The sequence below is a fragment of the Peromyscus leucopus genome, chromosome 22 (genome assembly GCF_004664715.2).
Source record: "Peromyscus leucopus breed LL Stock chromosome 22, UCI_PerLeu_2.1, whole genome shotgun sequence".
NCBI lineage: Eukaryota > Metazoa > Chordata > Mammalia > Rodentia > Cricetidae > Peromyscus > Peromyscus leucopus.
In genome coordinates, this window is record NC_051081.1 from 32,433,478 (window position 1) to 32,455,577 (window position 22,100).

The window sequence follows — 22,100 nt, forward strand, 5'->3', positions numbered from 1 at the left end:
AGATCCTTTAATTAGAAATTACCAGATGTTTTTTAAAACATTTTTCATTATGTGTATGTGTTGGGGGAGAACTGGGGAATGAGCTTGTAACCGCAACCTTCAGAAACCAGAGGTGGTGGATCTCCACTGCAGCCGAGTTACAGGCAGTTTGGGCAGACCGATTTGGGTGCTCAGAACTAAGCTCAGGTCTTCTGAAGAGCAGTCCTTTCTCCAGACCCTCCTCTAGTTTTTAAAACATCCTCAAAATGGAATTTTTGTTTTTGCAGTGATAGGAATCACACTCAGGTCTCCAGCACACGGAGCAAGTGCTCTGCCATGGAGCTACACCTTAGTCCAGAAAAATGCAAGTTACTTAAATGAAGGTAACAAATGGCTTGTTGTTTAACCTGCCAGACACCTGAGTATCCTAATAGTATGACATTTACCTATAATTATTAACTAAATTTTCATATTTACTAAGCCAGTTGCATCTATGGCAAACTGACCTAAGTTAATGATGGTAAAATTGGTGTTTTCAGTCATAAAGAAGAGTTAACTATTACTTTACCACTGTCAAGCAAAGCAAGGAATAGCTGTTCAAAAGCACAGAGGTAACTGGGTGTGGTGGTACACATCTAAAATCTCAGTAGTGAGGTCAAGGCCAGCCTGCTATTAAGCAGCAAGTAAGTTCCAGGTCAGTCGGGGCTACATAGTGAGATGGCATCTCAAAACAAATAAAAATGATGTATTCAGAGATTAAAAATTACAAAGATGGTCACCAAATAGATCAATGAAAAATAAGCAGCAGTTCTGCACCAACACACAACAAAATATCCTTTATTTTGACAGCAATGCACTCGGTGCTGCAGGTGAGGCATGCGACTAGGAGTCCGCATATCACAGGCCAGTGTGGAAATCCGTGAAAACAAATACGATTCTGAAGTCCTGAAGCTTTCTTTCAAGTTGAAGACAGAGTTGTGTTCACTCATTGAAAATGGAGTATGATATTATCCCTACTCAATCAACAACCATGCCACTAACCAAGAGTGCAAAGCCAACTATGAGAAGCTTTAGTGCACTCAGAAATTACTTTTAATATCAATGACAGAAAGATTTCACTTATTCAACTCAGGCAAAAATCCTTCATTAGACCTGGAAGCTGAGCATACAAACATCCATCTGTTCATTTGTATAACTAGCCGATTTCACTGTCCTTTATTTCACCAAAAGCAAGTACCAGTTTGCCCAGAAGTGGTTCAGATGAAGAAGCATATTCTAATACTTTGTAATGTCATACATTTGGGGCTAAGCTGGGTCAAATCTGACCCTTTCCAACAGAGGGCATCAAGTGCAGCTCAAATGCAATGGCTGAACTTCTAAGTGAAAAAAAATGCTAAGGGGAGATCCCGTCTTTTGATGAAACTATTAGGCGCTACAGACTTGTCAAAATCAACTCGAAGGGGGAAGGCTGAAACACTGGGAAGCAGTATTTTTAGATAAGCTGCTTCATTTTCTTCCCTTCTTTTAGAACAGATGCAGATTAATGGTTTATGCAAGGATGCACACTGACATTCTGCTCAACTGTTTTCTAAATGCAATACTGTGGATTTAAACAGTATGCTTCCATTTACACAAATACTTTATACATAGTCAATGCAGCTTAAGATTGAGAAGAAAACACTTTACCTACTAAGAAATTCACTTATCAAACCTCTGCTCTTTTACACAGTATTTTTAGAAGTAACACAGGACCAAAACATCCAACTATCACTTTATTTATATTACTATGCTTAAGTTACATGGGAAAGACAGCCAAGCAGTTCTGCCCCATTTCAGAAAGTTTCCAATCAACACCAAGTACATGGTGACAAGGAGCTAGGGAAGGTGACATCTGTGGGTCAAGTCTGACAAGGAAGAATGGGTTCTGGTGCTACAGTTCCTCTCCAACAAGAATATGGCACATTGGCCAGCACAAGCCATGCTAACACTGAGCCTCCAGCGCCAGGCACAGATTCAGATCTCTTCTTGAAGCTAGCAAATTAAGTGAAATGACTGGGTTTAAAACAAAGTTTAAAATGAAGCCCAAATAAGTTTAAAAACCATGCTCTTGACATATTTTCTACTCAAAATGTATACAAAACACTCCTTTTCACTCTAGGAGCCCCAATTTTTTCCCCTCATATAGCCCACCATGTAGCTGCAGACTCTTATGCCTCAAGATGTAAACATAGGGAAAAAATTAACGGCATCTGCAAAATATTCTCTCTACAAACTGCTGTTGGATGGGAAATACAAAATTAAAAAAAAAAAAAGAGAAAGAAAGATTCCATCTCAAGATTCTCACACCCTCTTGTTCCGCAGTTCATGAATCCGACGCTGATGCTAAGGTGACAGTGTATGTAAGTAGATTTTTGTTTTCAGTGAAGGAGACCTGGGAAAAGATGGATTTATCTTTCTTCTTCAAGAGTTATCAGATGGTACATGCTCCTCAAAGCCTTCACTCTCTCGAACTAGTGCACGTTCCAGGATCACACGGCCTTCCTTATAACGCTGGCTGTCTTCAGTAGCAAACTCATAGATCCAGCCCAGTTTGCTATTGCAGTTTTTGCAGCTCACATCTCGAACCATGTGGCGGCCAGTGAGCATGACCCGATCTTGAACTTCACTGTACTGCAAGTTAACTACCTAAAAAATAATACATATACACACACAAAAATGCTTGTAAAGTCATGTAAGGTTGTGACAATAGGAAATGTATGAGCCATTAAGTATTACAGAGCTGTGCATGCCCATGATCCCAGTGTGGAGAGGCCGAGGCAGGAGGATCATGAGTTTGAGGTGAGACCAGCCTCACCACACATGAGACCCTGCCTCAAAACAAACCATTGAGCAAGTGTAGTTACACCCATGATAGCCACCTAGAGCTGGTCTGAAGAGATGCTGGGATAGCTAGGCCTGTGCTACTAGGCCTGTAATCATAGTGTTTGGGGGGCAGAAGTAGGAAAGAAGGGGTTCAAGGCCAGCCTCACCCATATAGGTCAGTTTCAGGACAGCCTGAGGTATAGGAGATTCTTGTCTCAAAAACACCCCTGATACACACATCAAAAAAATAAATAAATAAAAAATAAAAAACAAAAAATACATTGCTGATAGAGGTAAACATCTGGTAATTGCACTGTACTGGGTATCTAATTTGGGAATTTTTTTTTTTTTTTTTTTGGTTTTTCGAGACAGGGTTTCTCTGTGTAGCTTTGCGCCTTTCCTGGGACTCACTTGGTAGTCCAGGCTGGCCTCGAACTCACAGAGATCCGCCTGGCTCTGCCTCCTGAGTGCTGGGATTAAAGGCGTGCACCACCACCGCCCGGCTTGGGAATTTTTTTAAAAGAGTTATTTTTATATGGATGAGTGCTTTGCCCACATGTATGCACATGTGTGTGTGGTGCCTGTGGAGATCAGAAGGCATTGCATCCCCTAGAACTAGAATTACAGATGGTTGTGAGCCTGCATGTGACTGCTAGGAACCAAACTTGGGTCTGCTGCAAGAGCTACTCATTAACTGCTGAGCCATCTTTTCAGCCCCCAATCTAATGTAGTGTTTATATAGTACTAGACAAGTCCAAGTCTCGCCATTTATATATGGTAGTTATATTTCTGGTTGTTGTGAAGAAAAAGGTCTGGAATTGAAGCCATGAAATATATGTTTGGGTTCAATTGTTAATTCACTCTGTAGTGATGAATGTAAGATAATCAAAGAACCTGTCACAATACCATCAGTGTTCCATAAAGTGTCATTTTTGTTTCTGAAAACATACTCTATATATACAAACATGTTGGGCCAGGCTAAGCTACCACAAGCTATACAATGCAACACATTAGATTAAGGAAGTGCAAAGATAATGAACACAAGAAATGGATTCTAAAATAATCTGGAGAATTTCCAACCATTCTAAATATCCAACAATCCTCTAAGCTTTACTTTCCTCTAACAGATCAATAGTAAATAATTTTGGCTTTAAAGGTTATACAGTCTTAATTCCAACTACTTAGCCTTGACACTAACTTAAAAACCCAGACTATTGAAGTAAATGAATGAGCAAGATTGAAGACTGTTTACAGTTAACAGGCAGCTGGCCTGCCATAGTGTCACCTCATCCTGTGAATACACTATTGATTCTCAGAGAGAAGCTTCTTTACTCACGGAACAGAGCAACAATCTCTAATGAAAAGTTAATCTGATCTTCTAAAAGCACTCACTTGAGACAAGACTAGATCTGTTTCTTAGTCTAAAAGATTTGGAAATTCAACTTTGCTAGGCTCCAGGGTGCACAGTCACATCAACTCATCTCAAAACAGGTCTAAAATTTCAAAGCCAAGCAGACTAGACACACATTTGCAAATCTGTAAATGCTTTTCCTTTTGGTAGATCCAAAGAAGCCAAATGATAATCAGAAAGCTGACTGGCAACCATTAATTATACAGTAAGAGAAGTTAGCTGGATTCGCTTCCAATAGATTAGCTGCAATGGCTACCTCCCTAATGGGCCAGTCAGTGACACAGAAGGGAGAGAAGATGGGTATGTCAGCCTCTTCTTCCAAATTCTCTAAAGTAACACATTGTTATACTGCATATTCCCCAAAGAGACAGAGACCTGTGGTGGTATTCTAATTGTACTGAAATGTGATTTTGATTGTATGTTAATAAATAAAGTTGCCCGGGGGTCAGAGCTATTAGAGCCATAGACAGAGTGTGGCGGTGGTGGCACACGCCTTTAATCCCATAGATCTCTGTGTGTTCAGGGATACAGCCAGCATTGGAGACATATGCCTTTAAGACCTAGGGGGCTGTACATTCAGACAGTGACGAGGCAGTCATGTGTTTGGGTATACAACCAATGAGAAGGCAGAACAACATACTATAAAAAAAAAACCGAACAGACAGGATATAGCTCTCTCTCAGGAAGCTGGGACACCGCAGGCGGAAGGGTGAGATTTTAGCTCTGAGCTCTGACCTCTCGGCTTTCTCTTTTACATTGTTTCTGTGTTTCTTATTTAATAAGACGGTTGATTACATCAACAGAGACCCATCCTTTTTTATTGCTGTTTTGAGACAGAGTCTCACTGTGTAGCTGAAGCTGATCCAACTGGCCTATAATTTCTCCAATTTGTGGCAATCCTCCTGCTTCAGCTTTCCAAGTACGGGGATTACAGACAGAAGCCATCGCACTCTGCCTCTCTTCTTCTAACTCTTTATTTAGGCTTTACAAAAATAAATACGCAAATAAAATAAAATCATGTTCCAGTAATGTATCCCTGAAATCCTAGAGACAAGCTAACAGGCAGCCTCTTCTGGAGGCTTCAGCCGCCATTCTGGTATTTCCTGGTATCTGTAAACTGTTGAGGGAATAGTCTAGTGTTGCTGTCAAATATATCCACTGAAGATATGTAAGAATGAAGCTTTTTTCGACCAACCTTGTTAAAAAGAAACGCTCTACCAGTGGCGCCTGTGAACCTCGTAGAGATGAGTTCTGAGCGGTTGGTCAGGATCGTATCACAGTTTGCACAAGAAAACAGACGGGTACCACCGATATGGTCAAGGAAGATTCTGCCCATTTTGAGAGCTAAACTTCTAAAAACCTAGAACAAATGGAAAAAGATAAGACACACATTATTAAAAAAAATTGGTAGCAGCTATTAGGGGAGGTATTATAGGTTATTTATATACTATGATCTCGTTTTTTTTTTTTTTTTTTTTTTTTTTTTTTCCTAGTACCTGTTCTGTGAAATACCTGACCCTGAACAAAGGGATTCAAAGTTCACACAGTAAACAAATAACCAAGACACCCCATAAACATGCTTAATTGAGACTAAGGTTGGTGTGAGGAACAAACAAAAGGAAAATGGAATTTCATTAAAAAATATGTATCTATCTATCATTGGCACAGGTGGGCTGAAGAGATGGCTCTATACTCTTAAAACACTGGTTGCTCTTGCAGAAGAGGACTTGGGGTTGAATTCTAACACCCATATGAAGGATCATGACTGTAACTCCAGGTGATTCAATGTCCTCCAAAGGCACGGACCTACATGCAGGCAAAATACCCAGATACACAGTGTGAACAAAGTGAGCACAGCACCAGCATTAAGTCTACATTCTGAGCGTGTGGTATGTAATTTAAGGAAAGACTCGGAGGTATGGGGCAAAGGTGGGGTGATCAGATAAGAGCAGGTAACAGTACAATTTCAAAGAAGGAAGGGCTGGGAATATAGGTCATTGGTGGAACACCTGCCTGACATACTGGAAGCTCTGAGTTCTACCGCAGCACCACACACTACACACACAAATACAATGAAAATAAAAACAAGAGGGACCTATGGCTTAAGAGGGAGAGGTGAGCTGACAGGTCTGTGGTCACTGTCCGGGGCAAACAGCACTAACTTCATCCAGTAAGTCTGAGTCTAAAGTCCATGGAGCCCTTACTTTAAAATTCACAATTCTGGGAGGGTTTCACCCCCACCCCCCACTTCACCCAAATAAGTTGACAGGTCAAAGGTTGCAGCTGTTACAGAATAGTAGTTGGAATGCAGTTCCACAAACTCTAAGACCAAGTTCTTCATTACCCTCCACTGCCTCCCCTAAAGAAGGGGGCATGGTGCCAGCCTAGTCAGCTTCAGGCTAGAGCTACCAGGACAGAAAAGGAGAACAAGGACTTTCCAGCTATGATGTAACTTAGCAGTAAGGAATTTTACTGATTACTGATCCAATAAATTACACAAGCACTAAAATCTTCAACCAACAAAGCTTTGAAACAAGGTTCTGAAACCAGGATAACACACACTTTAGTATTTTAAGAGTTACAGAAGGCAACAGATTCAATCCCTTAAATTCACTGCAATTCATTTCTCCTGAAGTATTTTTAAATCTCTAGAATATATGCCAGGTTTCATTTTTAAAGTGTTTCTGGGTGTTATCAGTTCCCTGTGTTTCAAATGTTTACTAACATGTTCAGTGGTGAGCAGCTGATACAGCTGTCCTGTGTGTGTGGTGGTGGTGGCGGGGAGAATCCAGACATATCTGCAGTACTTTCATTACAAACTAATAAGGAAGCTCTTTCTTCTTACATTTATGAACTTTTCCAGCCCTTAGACAATCCTGGTGTCATCAGAAGGGCCATTCTGAAGGGAAGAGCGGACACAGGAGAGGAAAACGGGTGAATGGATGAAACAGTATGACACACGTTAGAAATGCCATAATGAAATCCATTCTACAACCAAAAATACTAATTAAAAAAGAGAAACTAAGGCCGGGCGGTGGTGGCACACGCCTTTAATCCCAGCACTGAGAGGCAGATCTCTGTGAGTTTGAGGTCAGCCTGGGCTACAGAGCAAGATCCAGGACACTTAGAGCTATTACAGAGAAAAACCGTGTCTCCGAAAAAACAAAACCAATTCAAAAAAGAAAACAAATTAAAGAAAAATCACCAGAGGCGGGATGTATCAGTTCACATTTGAGGTATGCCTGAGAAAGGGAGTTCCAGGGCAGCCAAGGCTACAGTAAGACTACGGGTTTTCTGTTTTTGTTTCCATTTTTAAAGGAACAAAAGCCACACTATGTAAATCCCAACACCAGACTTAAGCCATGGTAGTTAATTCTGATTCCATTCCTGGCAATGCTTGCTGCTTTTACAGTCCTTAAGCACATTTGATTCAACACACACACACACACACACACACACACACACGGGGGGGGGGGGGGGGGGAGAGAGAACGAGAACACTAACTTAAGGCCTATTAAGTTGAATTCATCAGCCCAGAGATACAGCAGCGAACAAAACACAGATTTCATTTGAACTCTTATTAACTTTAAAAAGGTGAACTGATACTTAAAATTTGGGGAAGAGCCAGAATTGGTGATGGACCCCAGTAATTTCAGCAGTCAAGAGGCAGAGCCCCCAGGGAAACACCACAATTTTCAGGCCAGTTTGGTTTATTTAGCAAGTTTCTGTACTACAGAAAGAGACCCTGACCCAAACATAACTAAAATTTAGGAAAAGAGGACTGGGGATGTAGTTCAATGGTAGAGTGCTCATGTAGTGCTCACTCCTTACACCACAAATAAATTAATTAAAAATAAATGCAAGCCGGGTGGTGGTAGTGCACACCTTTAGTCCCAACACTTGTGAGGCAGAGGCAGGCAGATCTCCATGAGTTTGAGGCCAGGCTTATCTACAGAGTGAGTTCCAGGAACGCTAGGGCTAAACACAAAAGCCATGCCTTCAAAACAAAATCAAAACACAAAATTCTAGGTGGCTAAAGAGATGCTCAGCAGCTAAGAGCAGTTGGTGCTCTTGAAGACTCAGGTTCAGCTCTCAGCACACACATCAGGAAGCTCAAAACTGACTGTAGAACCAGCTCCAAGGGCTCTGACACCCTCTTCTGGTCTCCATGATCACTCATAACCATGGCTGACCAAAGCATACATAAATCTTAAAGAAATAAGATTTGGGGGCCGGGCCGTGGCGGCCCCCAAATCTCTGTGAGTCCAAGGCTAGCCTGGTCTACAAAGCAAGTTCCAGGAAAGGCACAAAGCTACACAGAGAAACCCTGTCTCGAAAAACAAAAAAAAAACAAAAAAAAAAAAAAAAGATTTGGGGGGCAGGAGAGAGAGGTCAGTGGTTAAGAGCACTTACTTACTGCTCTTGCAGAGGACCAGAGTTCTGTTTAACTGCCTGTAACTCCAGCTTTAGATCTGATATCCTCTTATGGCCTGCAAGAGAACCTGTACACACGAGATACACACACACTCAATAAATAAAACAGAACCCTTAAAAACAAAATTTGGGTAGAAGGGCCTGTACTTTGAGGGGAGGGGATCAGGTAACGGAATACACAACATATTTTCTCATAGCAACTATGTTAAGCAGTTTACTATACTCTCCCATCCCAATTTATTTTTTCATTTAGCTTCAGCCAGAGTTTCTGGGATTTGTTTTAAAGGTAATTTTCTTTCCAACTTTCAAATATCAGACTTGATTTAACTGTAATGAAATAATAACTCTATTTCTAGATTGACCTTAGATGCTACTATGGAAGATGCTATGGTTCCAAACAAACTGTACACCTTCTACCTACATCATTCTATCTTTGGCTCAGTATTACAGGAATAGCTGTGACCGACCATTTGGTACTGAGGGTAAACAGACTTAATATGCCTTCTTTCCTGCTTCAAATTCATTCTATTTTTTACTCTACCCAAGTATTTTTACTGGCTTCAATTATATGATTCATTACCAAGACTAAAAATATCTAGGAAGAACTTTATGTTCATGATTCCTGATTGTGATTGCCATTTACATATAAACATAAGTATTTGTAACTATAAAATGTAGTTTTTGTTTGCCAAAAAAAAGTTATGTTGTCAACAGAAGTAAAATCTCTGCATGGTCAGTAGATCCCAGCAAGCCTTAGCTTTACAAAGTTGGAAATGTAAAACAGTACTGAAGTACTAAAGCTGGCACCAGGCTGACATCAATTACAATCCCACTGCTGTATCCTGAAAGTCTGTGTCCCCAAGGAACTTGTACACTGAAACCCAGTCACCAATGTGATGGCATCCGGGGAGTAACTGGGTCATAAAGACAGAACCCTCATCATTAGAGGATTGGGAGCCTTAAAGAGGCTCCATGAAGCTGTCTTGCCCTTCCTACCATCATGACACATCTAAAGGGGCATCAATGAACCAAGAAACAAGTCTTTACCGACACCACTCTGCTAGTGCTTTTTTCTTAGAACCATGAGAAATAAATTCCTATTGTTTATAAATCACCCAGTAGTCACTTCAGTAATCTGAAGAAAGCCACTTTTTTCTCGAGGAGGAGACATTAAAAGGCTGAGAGTCATCACATTTGTCTGGACCTGAACAGTGTGAACTGTCTCAGACCTAAGCATGTTCAGTGTACGAGACACTGCACTTGGTATATATCATTTAACTGTGATAATTCTTATAGTAGGTATATATTATCCTACTTTTATAGGTGCAAAAATACAGCCCATGCAATTTCCAACAAGTAGCCAAAAATTAAAAAACTATAAACATAACACCACACCACTTACATCAGTCTGGAAAACCTTTTCTCTTTACCTTTTTCCACATGTATTCAAACACTCATCCCATCTAAGGCTGTTAAAGGCCACAGTGTGTTTTAAACCCAGCACACACTCACAGATAATGCTACACTTATGTTGGATTAGTGCCACAAAATACAAATAGGGAATACAATTTAGCCACTACCTTCTTAAAGCTCTACGAAACTGCTTCTCTATAAATGTTGAAACCTTTTCTTGGAAAAACTTGTGACAGGTCATGGTATGTAGGTGAGGTTGTCTTGAATTTACAGTATTTCAGCTTCCCAAGTGATGGGAATATAGACCTATGCCATCACGGTTACCTAGAGATGATTCTTACAGAAAAACTAAACACCTTAGAGGCCGAGGCAGAAGTATTTGGAGTTTAATATCAGCCTGAGAAGTCCAGTGAAGTTCTGTCTCAAAATAAAACTTAAAAATGAAAGGGAAGGGGCAGAATGTGGAAAATGTCCGAGATGTGGCACCATGAAAGAGCATTCTGCCTAGCATATGAGGCCCAGGTTTGAATAATGGGGGTGGAGGGTTGATCCTACAATTTTATTGGGCTAATAGCACGGCTCAGTGGTAGAGTGCTTGCTGGCATGTGAGAGGCCTAGCTTCCATCTTTAGCATCTCTTTAGAATATCAAAAGAAAACAAAAATCCCAAAGAGCTTATTAAGAAATACTTCATCATGTGATAACCTTGTATACCGGTAAGTACCCCATAACTCCTTGTAACTCTATGAAGTTGTATCATCATCCCCACAAACTGGCTTTGCCTCTAAGATTCTCACAAACTAGTCTGCAGCTAGTCTCTTCTTCTAGTCTCTAGCAGCGCCTGTGTCCCATTGCAAAAAACATATCATTTGATACTTTTCTGTGCTCAAGTTCCACGTATGGCTGAAATTAGGCCCCAACTAAGAGTATGGATTAAGTTATATTCACGATGCTCCTTCTACTTCAGGTGAAACCAGTACAATATTAGTCTGTGAGTCACACATAATAAGCACAGCCCTCCTGGCAGTACTTCTGCATAGTTCCGAGCTATAAAATCCTAAACAGGTCTAAGTATCAAACCTTGTTGCTTAACAGTTCATCTGCTATTATCTGAAGTAGTGAGGGACCAGGATGAAAATACAGTGAAGTTCATAGACAACTCAGGTATTTTACTGATTATCTTTAATTTCTTCTCCCACCAAAGAGCACCCTCACCCTAGAATTTCTAACTTCCATTCACAACAGGAGATTCTAGTTAAGTAACTGTATCTCAGGATCTCCACCTTAAATTTTTTAATTATACAATTTATCTATAAGTTTAAAAAAGAAAACTACCTTTCTTTCAAGGACCCATGAGACAATGTCCCTAAAAAGGAATGATTTTAAAAATTAGACATGATGGGTTTATATAAATCCCTAGTTTTCAGGTCATAAAACAATTATCAAAAAAGCCTGTTTGGCTCTTTTGAAATGTGGTATCTTATTGTTGGTCTGTTCTGACTCAGCAGTTAAGAGCACTGGCCACTCTTCCAGGGGACCTGGGTTTGATTCCCATCACCCATATACGGACTCACAACATCTGTAACTCCAGTTCCAGGGTATCTGATGCCCTCTTCTGGCCTCCACCTGAACCAGACACACAACTAGTGCACAAAGTACATGCAGGCAAAGCTCCCATGCACAGAGAATAAAATAAAACCCAAACCAAAAACACAGGGGTCAGCAAACCAGGGTCAGTTGGCCAAATCTAGATCATCTCTAATTTAACTCCCCACATTCTAAAAACAAAATTATTCTTCTAAAAGGTTAAGAAAACATCAAATATTTTAGTGGTGATAGTTTCTCTGAAACATAGCCAAACTCCTTCGTTTATACTTAACTGCTTTCTAGCTACCAGCAGAGTCTACATGGCTGGTATGGACTGGTGGCTTGCAACACTCAAACATCACCATCTCAGTCCTTATCAGGACAAGTCTATCCTGCTTAAGAACATACTGAGAGCCTGGCCGTGGTGGCGCACGGCGGATCTCTGTTCGAGGAGTTCGAGGCCAGCCTGGGCTACCAAGTGAGTTCCAGGAAGGTCACAAAGGACAGAGAAACCCTGTCTCGAAAAACAAAACAAAACAAACAAACAAAAAAACCCGAACACACTGAGATAGGGGAAAAGATCTTCACTTAGAAAACAGTCTTTCTCAGAAAAACAGAAACTTGGCTGGCAGTCAGGTCTAAAGATCAATAGGAGTAGCTGACAAATTACTGTAATTCCATTCCCATTTTCTTCATGGATTTTCTAGCTAAAATCATTGGCATTCTGAGTTAGGCTCAGTGGCTCAGGTTTGTAATCCCAGCATTCAGAAGACTGAGCACAGAGGATTGAAGTGAGAGTCCCAGTCTCAAAAAACAAAAATCCTTAGCTTTCCATAACCACTTGAGCATACTGAAGATCAACCATATAAAGACCATTCAAATCAGTAATACATACCCAGCCGCTGCCTCCTCACTTCACCCCAAGAACTTACACAGTATGCTGTAGATTATTTAAACTCTAAAGCCAGGTGTTATTTTTGTATTTCAAGCTCCCCCACCTTCGACACCCTTGCAAACTTTGACAAATTGTCCTGTTTCCTATGTAAAAAGGCAACAGCAATACCTCTGAATGAGAATTAAATGGAGATACTATATCCTGAGAAAAGCGCCCTGTATAGTGAATGCTAAATAAAAGTTGTAAAAGTACACTACACATCCCATTCCAACCCTGCCCCACTACAGATGTGAAAATAGGGTTCAGAATGGATACAAAACAGTAGCAATGAACAGCTTCGCCTCCTGTTAATTACAGCCATGTTAAGTATTCAGGTAGTAGAGATTATAAACAAGACGAAAGCTAGAAACCTAAGATTTCAAATTCTTAGTGTCTCAACTTTGGTCTTAAAATAGGTACCTGCCTTCCTTATAATTAATAATCCAATTTGGTCTCTATCCTGGCAAATGGATTTAGCCTAAGGAGGCACCATTTCCTAGCTCTAAAAATACCAAGGAGAACAATAGGCATCTATTTTCATTTGCACAGGACCTGGTGGAAAATGTCCACACTTCAGAAAGACTATTCCTTAGTTAAGGAATTATACCTTTGGGGCATTTCCACAAATACCCATCACAGTGTTCCCACCACCTCTGGACAGAGCAGAGGCATGTTTTTTTTTTTCCCCACAGCACCAGATGGGGGAATATAAAGTGTGTGTCTAAGGAGGCTGGTACACAGGGTTTTAGTAGTGAAAGGGTTACAAAAATCTGCCCCTTCCAGAAGTAGTTTGTTTTTGATTCTGCTAAAATGGATTCACATGAAAACATGGTTGTCTATTTGGTTTTCAGTCTCTTCTCTCTAGAACAAAGGAAAGAACAAAACCCATAAAACTTTTTAATAGCTGGAATAATTATTAATATAGTAATAAACATTTGATGCTATTACAGTTTCATTAACTATTTTCATAACAATTTGTAACAATATTCTACTTAAAAGTTACAAGGACAAACAAGAGTTCAATCTATAAAACCTTTTTTTTTTCTTTTTGTAATACTGAAAAATCAAACCAAATACATTGTGTGTGCTAGAAAAACACACTCCCACTACGATACAACCCAGCCTAATTCTTACTTTTGTACTTGGTTAGCAAGAGCCAAGTTTCAATGACATAAGAAAGCCATGTCATCCTCTTACAGTACAGTACAGTATCAAGTCACTCTGCTGGGTCAAATGATGGCCTGCTTGTGGGACTGGGTCTTCATTTGACAGTAAGTAAATATGCCTGGTCTTCTCACCTAAAACAATGCCTTATTTTATGTTTTGTTAAGCAATTTCCATACTGACTATATTTCTAGAATACTGCTTAGTCATCATTAGAAAATAAGACCAGTCACATAACTCAGCAGCTAGTCATGAGTCAGCAAATAATCTGTGTTGGTCATCTCCCCAAAAACTTCTTGGCAAGACAAACATGTTCCCCTTGATTGTCATGATACAACACTGAAAGGTTCTTGCTGGATAGCTACAGTATAGTTTATGTGTTTTCTAGACTCAAGCGCCAAATAGCAAATTCATGTCTAGCTAACAGTTCCCAAATTACACATTTGTTACCACACAACATTACCAGGGAAATGGTGTTAATTTACATAGTTATGTAACTGTCAAGGCACTACAAAACAAAGGATAATCTAGGTACAAATATACTTAGGACTACCTTCACATCTCACAAATGCAGTTAGCAGCAGTTTCATGTCTCATAGACTTTTTCATAGGGTTTGGGGTACATCTTATGTCCTTAATACATTTAGACATTTTTATTAGACCTATTGAATTGTGGGGGGCCCATGGAGATCAGGACAGCTTTGTGGAACACGTTCTCTCTTTCAACCATGTGGGTTCCTGAACTGAGTCAGGCTGTCGGACCTTCACCAAGCACCTTTACCTGTGGGGCCTCTTCCCTGCCCCCTTTTCCTTTTTATTGTTTCTAAATCTCCTCAGTGGACAGGGAAGACAAATGAGTCGAGGAAAAGTACCAGTACATTTTATCAGGCATGCTCATAAAAGTGACTGTTAAAAATCCAAGTTGGTTTCCCTTACAAATTGAATATATTTCATTGTGCCTTTCCTAGGCAATAAGATGGTTGCTACACATCAACTAAGGGGAAATATCTCTACTGATCAGTAGGCAGGATGAGGGTATAAGGCGGGCATTAATTAACACACCTGGAATCCCAGCACCAAGGACAACAAGGCAGAGTTTAAGGCCAGCCTGGACTATGGGGTCTGAGATTCTACTGAAAAACAAGTGCATTAGTTCTTTCCAAAGAGTACAAAATACCTTGGGCTCCACTACACACACCAGGTTGTGTGCATTTACATACACATACACACACACACACACACACACACACACACGTCTGCCAAATTGCACATGCTCCATCTTCTTGCTATTTGTAAAAGCCCCAGGGCTGTTTTTCCCTAAGCCCATCTGGCCAACATCAACCCACAGGCTTTTCATTTTCTAAGCCTAATATCAGTTCTCTTCAGAGTACTTCCTCCTTGCTCCTCCTGGTGTCTCACTGCCTCATCTTTGAACTTTCTGTAACACTCATTTCGTAACTTACCAATATTTAGCGTTGTGCTGTTTCTCAATTTCATTGGTCTGTAACCTTTTACTAAATTGGGAACGTCCAGAGAGAAGAATTCACATTTTCTGGCATCTCCTTCTTACCTAATACACTATAATATGCGATTCTTAGTAAAAGAACACATCAAGGCACTTCACATCTGGCACAAATATACACCCTAGAAACACTGAAGAACTCTGTCTTTCTCTATGCTGGAATGCAGCTGCAACCCTGTCTCTGCAGCCTGAAACACTGACTCTTATTATGCCTGCTACTTCACCGGCAAGTTCACTTATTTCCCAAACCAAGGTAAGCCTGGGCTTACTTTCACCATTTTTCCATCTGTCAAAGGACACCTGAAATTAAAAAAAAAAAAATCCTCAGATTTCCAACAGGGCTCTGTCAACAGAAAAAAAAAAGTTTAAAAAGAAATGAGCTGTACACCTCCCCTTATTGCCAGCCACTCCAAAGGGATTAAACAGTGTCAGGATTAAACAGACCTTGGTACTACGCGGCTTCTCACACCAGGCTGGCACTACGCGGTCAATCCTCCTACCTACCTGGACAGCGGCGTGGAATAACAGGCTGGGCAGGGAGGATGCCCTACCTCCGCCAGCAGGGAGGAGCCGCGAGGTGGGCTCCCCGCGAGCTTTGGGGGGTCCCCCCGCCAGGCCGCCGACTGCCCGCAGCCGGCCCAGCTGATCGCGCCCACGTGACGCCCGCCAGCCAATCGCCGGGCGCAAGGCGCAGAGCGCGGCGGCGGCGGCGGGGCCTCCACGGCACAACAAACACAGGCGGAACAGCTGGGCGGGCGCGGGCTCCGGGGTGCTGAGCACCCGCGGGCTCCCCAGCAGCGTCCCCGTCCCCTCCCCGGGACGCCCAGGGTCCGAAGGGACCGGAGGGCAGTACGGCAGGGAGGCGGCTGGGCTCCTAGGCGGGCACGGCCCACCGCCGAGGCACCGGGATGTGAGTCCGGCCTCCCTCCCGCAGCCGCCGGCTGGGGTGCGAGCGCGGCCCTGGAGCGCGGGCCCGCGGGGCCGACCCGGAGCGGTGCCCGGGCGCGCGTCCGACGCTGCGGCGGCGGCGGCGGCGGCGGCGGGGACGGCGGCCGTGGGGGCGGGGCGGGCGGAGGGAAGTAGTCCGGGGTGGGGGGGAGGGTGTCAACCGGGCGAGCCGTCCGTGGACCGGCGGCCGCGGCGTCGGTCAGCGAGGGCGGCGGGTCGGGGGCACCGCGGGTCGCCGAGGGGGGTCGCGGCTGTTGCGGGCTCGCGGGGCGCTCGGCTGCGCGGCGGGGGCGGGCCGACGGCGGCCGCCGCCGCGCCACAGCCTCACAAAGAGCGACGGCCCGGCCCGCGGCCCTACGGTCTTCCGGGGGCCCTGAGGGCCGAGCCGGGACCCCGGACGAGTAGCGCGACCGGGGGTGGGGGGGAAGAGGCACTTCCTGCCTGGGGCCCCCGCCCCGGGGCCGCTCCCCGAGGGCTTCGGAGCGGCCGGCCCGAGGGCTCCGAGTCCCCGCCGGCTCCGAGCCCGGCGCCGGACGCCGTCCTCACCTGCGCGCTGGGGAGATCGGCGCTGCCAGCGGCTCCTTCGCTCCTCAGCTGGGTCGAAGCCCCTCGGCCTCCCAAGTCTTCAGGTTTAGTCAGGCCTTGGCCCCGCCTCTCCCCTGTCGGGCCTCGGCGTCAATCACCCGGCGTGGCCCCGCCCTCCCTCCAGGCGGCTCTCCCGGTTGGCCCGCAGCACCCTTCATGGCTAGGCTCCGCCCCTTTCCCTGGCACTCTGCCCCTTCCGTCGCGCCCCGCCCCTTCCCTGGCTCACCCTCCCCCACTCCGGCTCCCCTCCGCTCGGCCGCCCACCCCGCCCCGAAACCGCAGAGGGTGGGCGGGCTCATCGCTGCTGGTCCCGCCCCTAACTCGACACTTTGCAGGCTTACAGCCAATCAAGGAGGCTAGCTCTGCCTCCTCGGGCAAGGTGGCCAATGAGGTGAGGCCGAGGGCACACCCCCCCTTCCCAGCTGAGCGCACACAACACAGCATCCACGTGAGTCAGCTTCTTAAAGGCGACACCTCCGCCTGCCTAATTGCCGCAGCTGGGACTCGGTGCCAGTCATTGGCGGGCGGGCGTCGCCAGGTGGCGGCTGGGGCCTTAGCTTCCTGATCGCCAAGGAAGCCTGGAAGACGCGAAAACAACAGGCTGTTTTCTAGGCAAAACAGGTATTTAGGTTAAAATGCACCCTAGGTTTATTATTTCTTCCCTTTACCTTACACAAAGTTACCTTTTACGAACAAATCCCCGACTCTCGAGTCTCAGTATGTAGGAATTCATGGACTAGGAATTTTCTTTCCAACGTGCTCGATTTTGTTTACAACTCCATAACGTTTCTCTTGGCCGTGGAAGTAATGCTCAAAAATGTCACTCTTTGATGTGGAGATGATGTCTTGTGAATCTCGAGATCTGTTGAAAAGGATCGCTGTTCCCTTTGCCCTCACTAGTGTTTTAAGTTGACAGATTTTTGCCATTTCATTGGCTTTCCCAGGTAATAAATCTCTTGACTGACTGTGAAGATAACAAAAATATTTGGTCATGTCTGTTTCTCAAAAAAAAATTTATAAAAATATGTAATATATATACAAATATAACATAAAGAGCTAGTGTGTGTGTATATATATATACATAAAATTCAAACTAGTATAATAGTATTACACAAACACACACTAGCGTTTAAATTTAGTTTGCATAATGGAATAGGTGTCCTGAAGAAAACCCTAATAGTTAACTCCTTAATCCTAAATCCTCCAGTATTTCATTCACTTAAAAAAAACTTACCCTGGCCTGCTTTGTAGAACATACCTTTAACCCCTGCTCACAAGGAGGCAGCCTGGTTTATATAGTGAGTTCCAGGACAGCCAAGGCTACACAGTGTCTCAAAAACAAAGTTGCTCTAAACATCAACAATAAAGGACTATCCTTGGATAAATGAGAATTTTGCAGGAGAAAAAAAAGCCACTTAAATATATTGGGAGTTCTCATCATTCTTTTATTTTTATTTTGCTTTCATACAAAACTTACATTTAGAGCTGTGCACACTGTGCCCATTACATGGTTGTAATCTTGGCACTCTGGAAAACCGAAGTGAAAACAGTGAAACTCTGCCTTAAATCAAGGTGCATATTTATCACAGGAAAGTACACTGCCTCATCCCCCCCCCCCCCCCCCAGTGTTTGGAAACAAGTCCAGGGTCTCACACACTAGGCAAAGTACTTTGAAACTAAGTTACATTGCCCTCCCCTTTTTGAAATGCTAGACTGAGACACATCCAGTTATATTGCCCTTCCTGGTAACTTGATTCCACCTCACTGCTGCTGTTCCTGAGTAGCTGGGCTCACAGACTTGTGCCACCACCCCAGCGTGCTGCCTCATTTCCTAAGAGGCTTCTGTTGACAATTTCGAAATGGATATGGGTGGGAACATAGCATACTTTTTTAAACTTAATTTAGCAACTATGATCAGTCTCTTTTAATTTTATTATTTATATGGATTTGTATCTTCATATAGACCTGTCGGGCTGGGTGCTGGAGGAGGCCAGGGAAGGTGTCAGATCCTTGGGAACTGGAGTTACAGGCAGTTGTAAGCCATTCAACATGGATGTTAGTAACCTTGGAACTCATGTCCTCTGCAAGAGCATCAAGTATTCTTAACCATTGAGCCATCTCTCCATCCCTGATCATTCTTTGATATCAAATGTATTTTTATCTACACATTTACCCTTGTCTCTATAATATTCTGGCATGCCATTAACATCTATTATTGAGTTTTTCTTACTGATGGACATGTAGGTTATCATTGATAAAACAGCAAGTGTTTCTAAATATCATAATTTGAAAAAGAAGTACAGTGCCTAAGCCACAGGAAAGAACAACTTTAAGAACTAGGTAAAAGGTGAAATAATGGAGAGTCTCCTGCCCTCCCCCATCTTCTTCAGATGGGGTCTCTGTTAGGATCCTGCCCTCACTTATGTACATGCGCAGCTCGGCGTCTTGCGTCTTATGTCAATGGGGGCACTGGCGACTATGTATGTGCCTTAAAAAGCCAGATGCAGACCCCACACTCTCTCTCTGTTCCCTGCTCTGCTGCCCCCCCACCATCTTTCTCTCTCCCGCCTTCTCTCCCCTCCCCGTTTCCCTCCTAATAAAGCTCTAAAAACTAACACTGGGTTCTGTTGTGACCATGACCTTTCCACACAGTAACCAGTGCCACAACCAGCTCCAATTATCATCCTTTCATTGATGCTGTGATTTGGATCTCACTCTGTAGAGAGAACTCACCTAGAGATCTGCCTGGCTCTGCCTCCTCAGTGCTAGGATTAAATAGGTGTGCCACCACTGCCCCTGTGTAGCCCTGACTATCCTGAAACTCATAGAGATCCACCTGCCTCTGCCTTCAGAGTGCTAGGATTAAAGGTGTCTGAGTTTTTAAGTCACTAAATCTAAATTTAATAATAGTAAGGTAAGTATTGTTTTCATCCTTATTTTATCAATGATGAATTAACTAATTACAGTACTTACCCTGACCTAGCTCGCCTGATACAGTTATGAAATACAGTATTTATAAACTTTAAGGAAGATGGAAAAATCCCATCTCTAAAGGTTGATCTGGATGGTGTGTCATGCCTATTTTGAGTACCGGGGAAGTGGGACCAGAAGGAACTAAAGGGATAGTTCATTGTCAGCACAGATGGATGCACAGGTCTCCCAGGCCCCAACTTCCTAGATGATAAAAAGAGAACAGTGGCTGTTCCAGAAAAGGCTGCAAGCAGTCTTATTCACTTCATGAATTGCTCCTGGTATGGGCCCAGAGTCAAGACCGTTAAGAAGTTGGTTATTTGAAACAGTCATGGCCGCAGCTGTCCGAGACATTTCAGAAGCAAGTGTCTTCCACATGCTTCCCAAGATCGGTGCGAAGCCAGATTTCTGCCGGAGCTGTGCCATATCCAGCACGACGTCTGCGCATCGGCATGATGAAATCTCAAAGAATGGAAAGCCTACTCTGGTTAGACCTGCTGCTGCTTCCCCACCCCCTCCTTCCACCACAGCCCATGGAGCTGGATCTTTAAGGACAGAAGAGAAACTGTCTTTTTGGCGGTGGGGAGTGGGGTGGAGGAATAGCTCAGGGTAGAGCATTTGCCTAGCTTGGTTGAGCTTAGCCTTAAGGTACATGGGCTGAGAAAGGATAGCTTAAAATAAATCCGTACTTTAATTCTAATAAAATACAATTAAATATAATGTAACAAAATGAAAGGGGGAGGGAAAGAGGATCGAACTATATTCCATGGAATTCGGCTGCAGTAGCTTAGAATAAATCGATATTTATTTGAACCTTTATTATTATAGTTTATTTTATTTTATTTTTCAGAGCTGAGGACTGAACCCAGGGCCTTGAGCTTGCTAGGCAAGCACTCTACCACTGAACTAAATCTCCAACCCCATAGTTTATTTTTTTTTAAGATAAATCTCTTGTAGCTCAGGCTGTCCTCAAAACTGCTGTGTATCTGGGAGTGGCCTTGAACTCCTGATCCTCCTGCCTCTGCCTCTCAGGTGCTGAGATTACAGCTACATGCCATGATGCCAGCCAGGTTTTTGTTGAAATTTTATAACAGTAAAATTCTTCCACCAAGAGCATAGTATATATCTCAACTTATTCAAGTATTTATTTATTTTAGAGACAGAGTCTTATGTAGCATAGGCTGGCCTTCAATTTCAGGACCTCCTATTTCTACTTCTCAATTGCTGAGATTCCATTTGTGTGACATCATGCCCTGCTTTCATCTTGGAGTTTATATGTTTTTTTGAGGATGTTTTGTCATGAGTTGTGACAGTCTTTCAAATTGATATTTTGAAATCAGAACTCTGAGTAGCCCAGAATGTGACTAATTGGAAGTATGGCTTTTTACAAGGTGATTAAATTTAAATGAGGACATGAGGATGGAGTCTAAACCAGTCTGACTGAAGCCTTATAAGAAGAGATTTGAACCCACTTTTACATATTGGGCAGATGCAGATAGAGAACAAGTCTACCAGCCTGGATACAGGATAGAGTATCTATTTACAAGCCTGGTTACAGGATAAGGCAACTATCTACCAGCCTGGATACAGGATAGGGCATCTATCTACTAGCCTGGATACAGGATAGGACATTTATCTACCAACCTGTTCACAAGATAGGGTATCTATCTACCAACCTACAAGCCTGGTAACAGGATAGGACATCTATCTACAAGCCTGGATATAGGATAGGGCATCTATCTACCAGCCTGAATATGGGATAGAGCATCTATCTACCAGCCTGGATACAAAATAGGGTATCTATCTACTAGCCTACAAGCCTGGTAACAGAATAGAGTATCTATCTGCAAGCCTGGACACAAGATAGAGCATCTATCTATCTACCAGCCTAGATACAAGATAGGGTATCTATCTACCAGCCTACAAGCCTGGTAACAGGATAGGATATCTATTTGCAAGCCTGGTTACAGTATAAGCCATCTATCTACCAGCCTAGTTACAGGATAGGGTGTCTGTCTACCAGACTGGATACAGGATAGGGCATATATCTTCCAGCCTGGGAGAGATACCTCAGAAGAATCTTCCCTGCTGACATCTTGATCTTGTACTTTTTCTTCTATAACTATTGAATATTTAATATTTTCTGAAGCCACATAATCTGTGGTATATGTTGTGGCGCCTCCTATTAAATTATAATACAGGGTGTACTAGAAATAACTTCCCATATTTATATTTTTCTTAGGAAAGTTAATGTCCATTTGCCTGAATTTTCTTGATAGAAAAATTTTTATC

General features: G+C 43.0%; 1 protein-coding gene across 7 annotated transcripts; it reads right to left on the reverse strand.

Moving 5' to 3' along the window:
* Positions 1 to 787: 787 nt before the first annotated feature.
* On the reverse strand, positions 788 to 16,918 carry Ypel5 (yippee like 5). 7 transcript variants are annotated; one of them, XM_037198055.1, is made up of 5 exons: positions 16,800 to 16,918; positions 15,575 to 15,605; positions 8,666 to 8,754; positions 5,448 to 5,612; positions 788 to 2,664 (listed from the first exon to the last, which is right to left on the reverse strand). In XM_037198055.1, the coding sequence occupies exons 4-5, from the start codon at positions 5,586 to 5,588 to the stop codon at positions 2,440 to 2,442; spliced, it is 366 nt and encodes a 121-aa protein (XP_037053950.1). In that variant the 5' UTR covers positions 5,589 to 5,612; positions 8,666 to 8,754; positions 15,575 to 15,605; positions 16,800 to 16,918; the 3' UTR covers positions 788 to 2,439. The 7 variants fall into 7 exon arrangements, with proteins under 7 accessions (XP_037053950.1, XP_037053951.1, XP_037053949.1 ...); XM_037198056.1 differs by lacking the exon at positions 15,575 to 15,605; XM_037198054.1 differs by lacking the exon at positions 8,666 to 8,754.
* Positions 16,919 to 22,100: the final 5,182 nt, after the last annotated feature.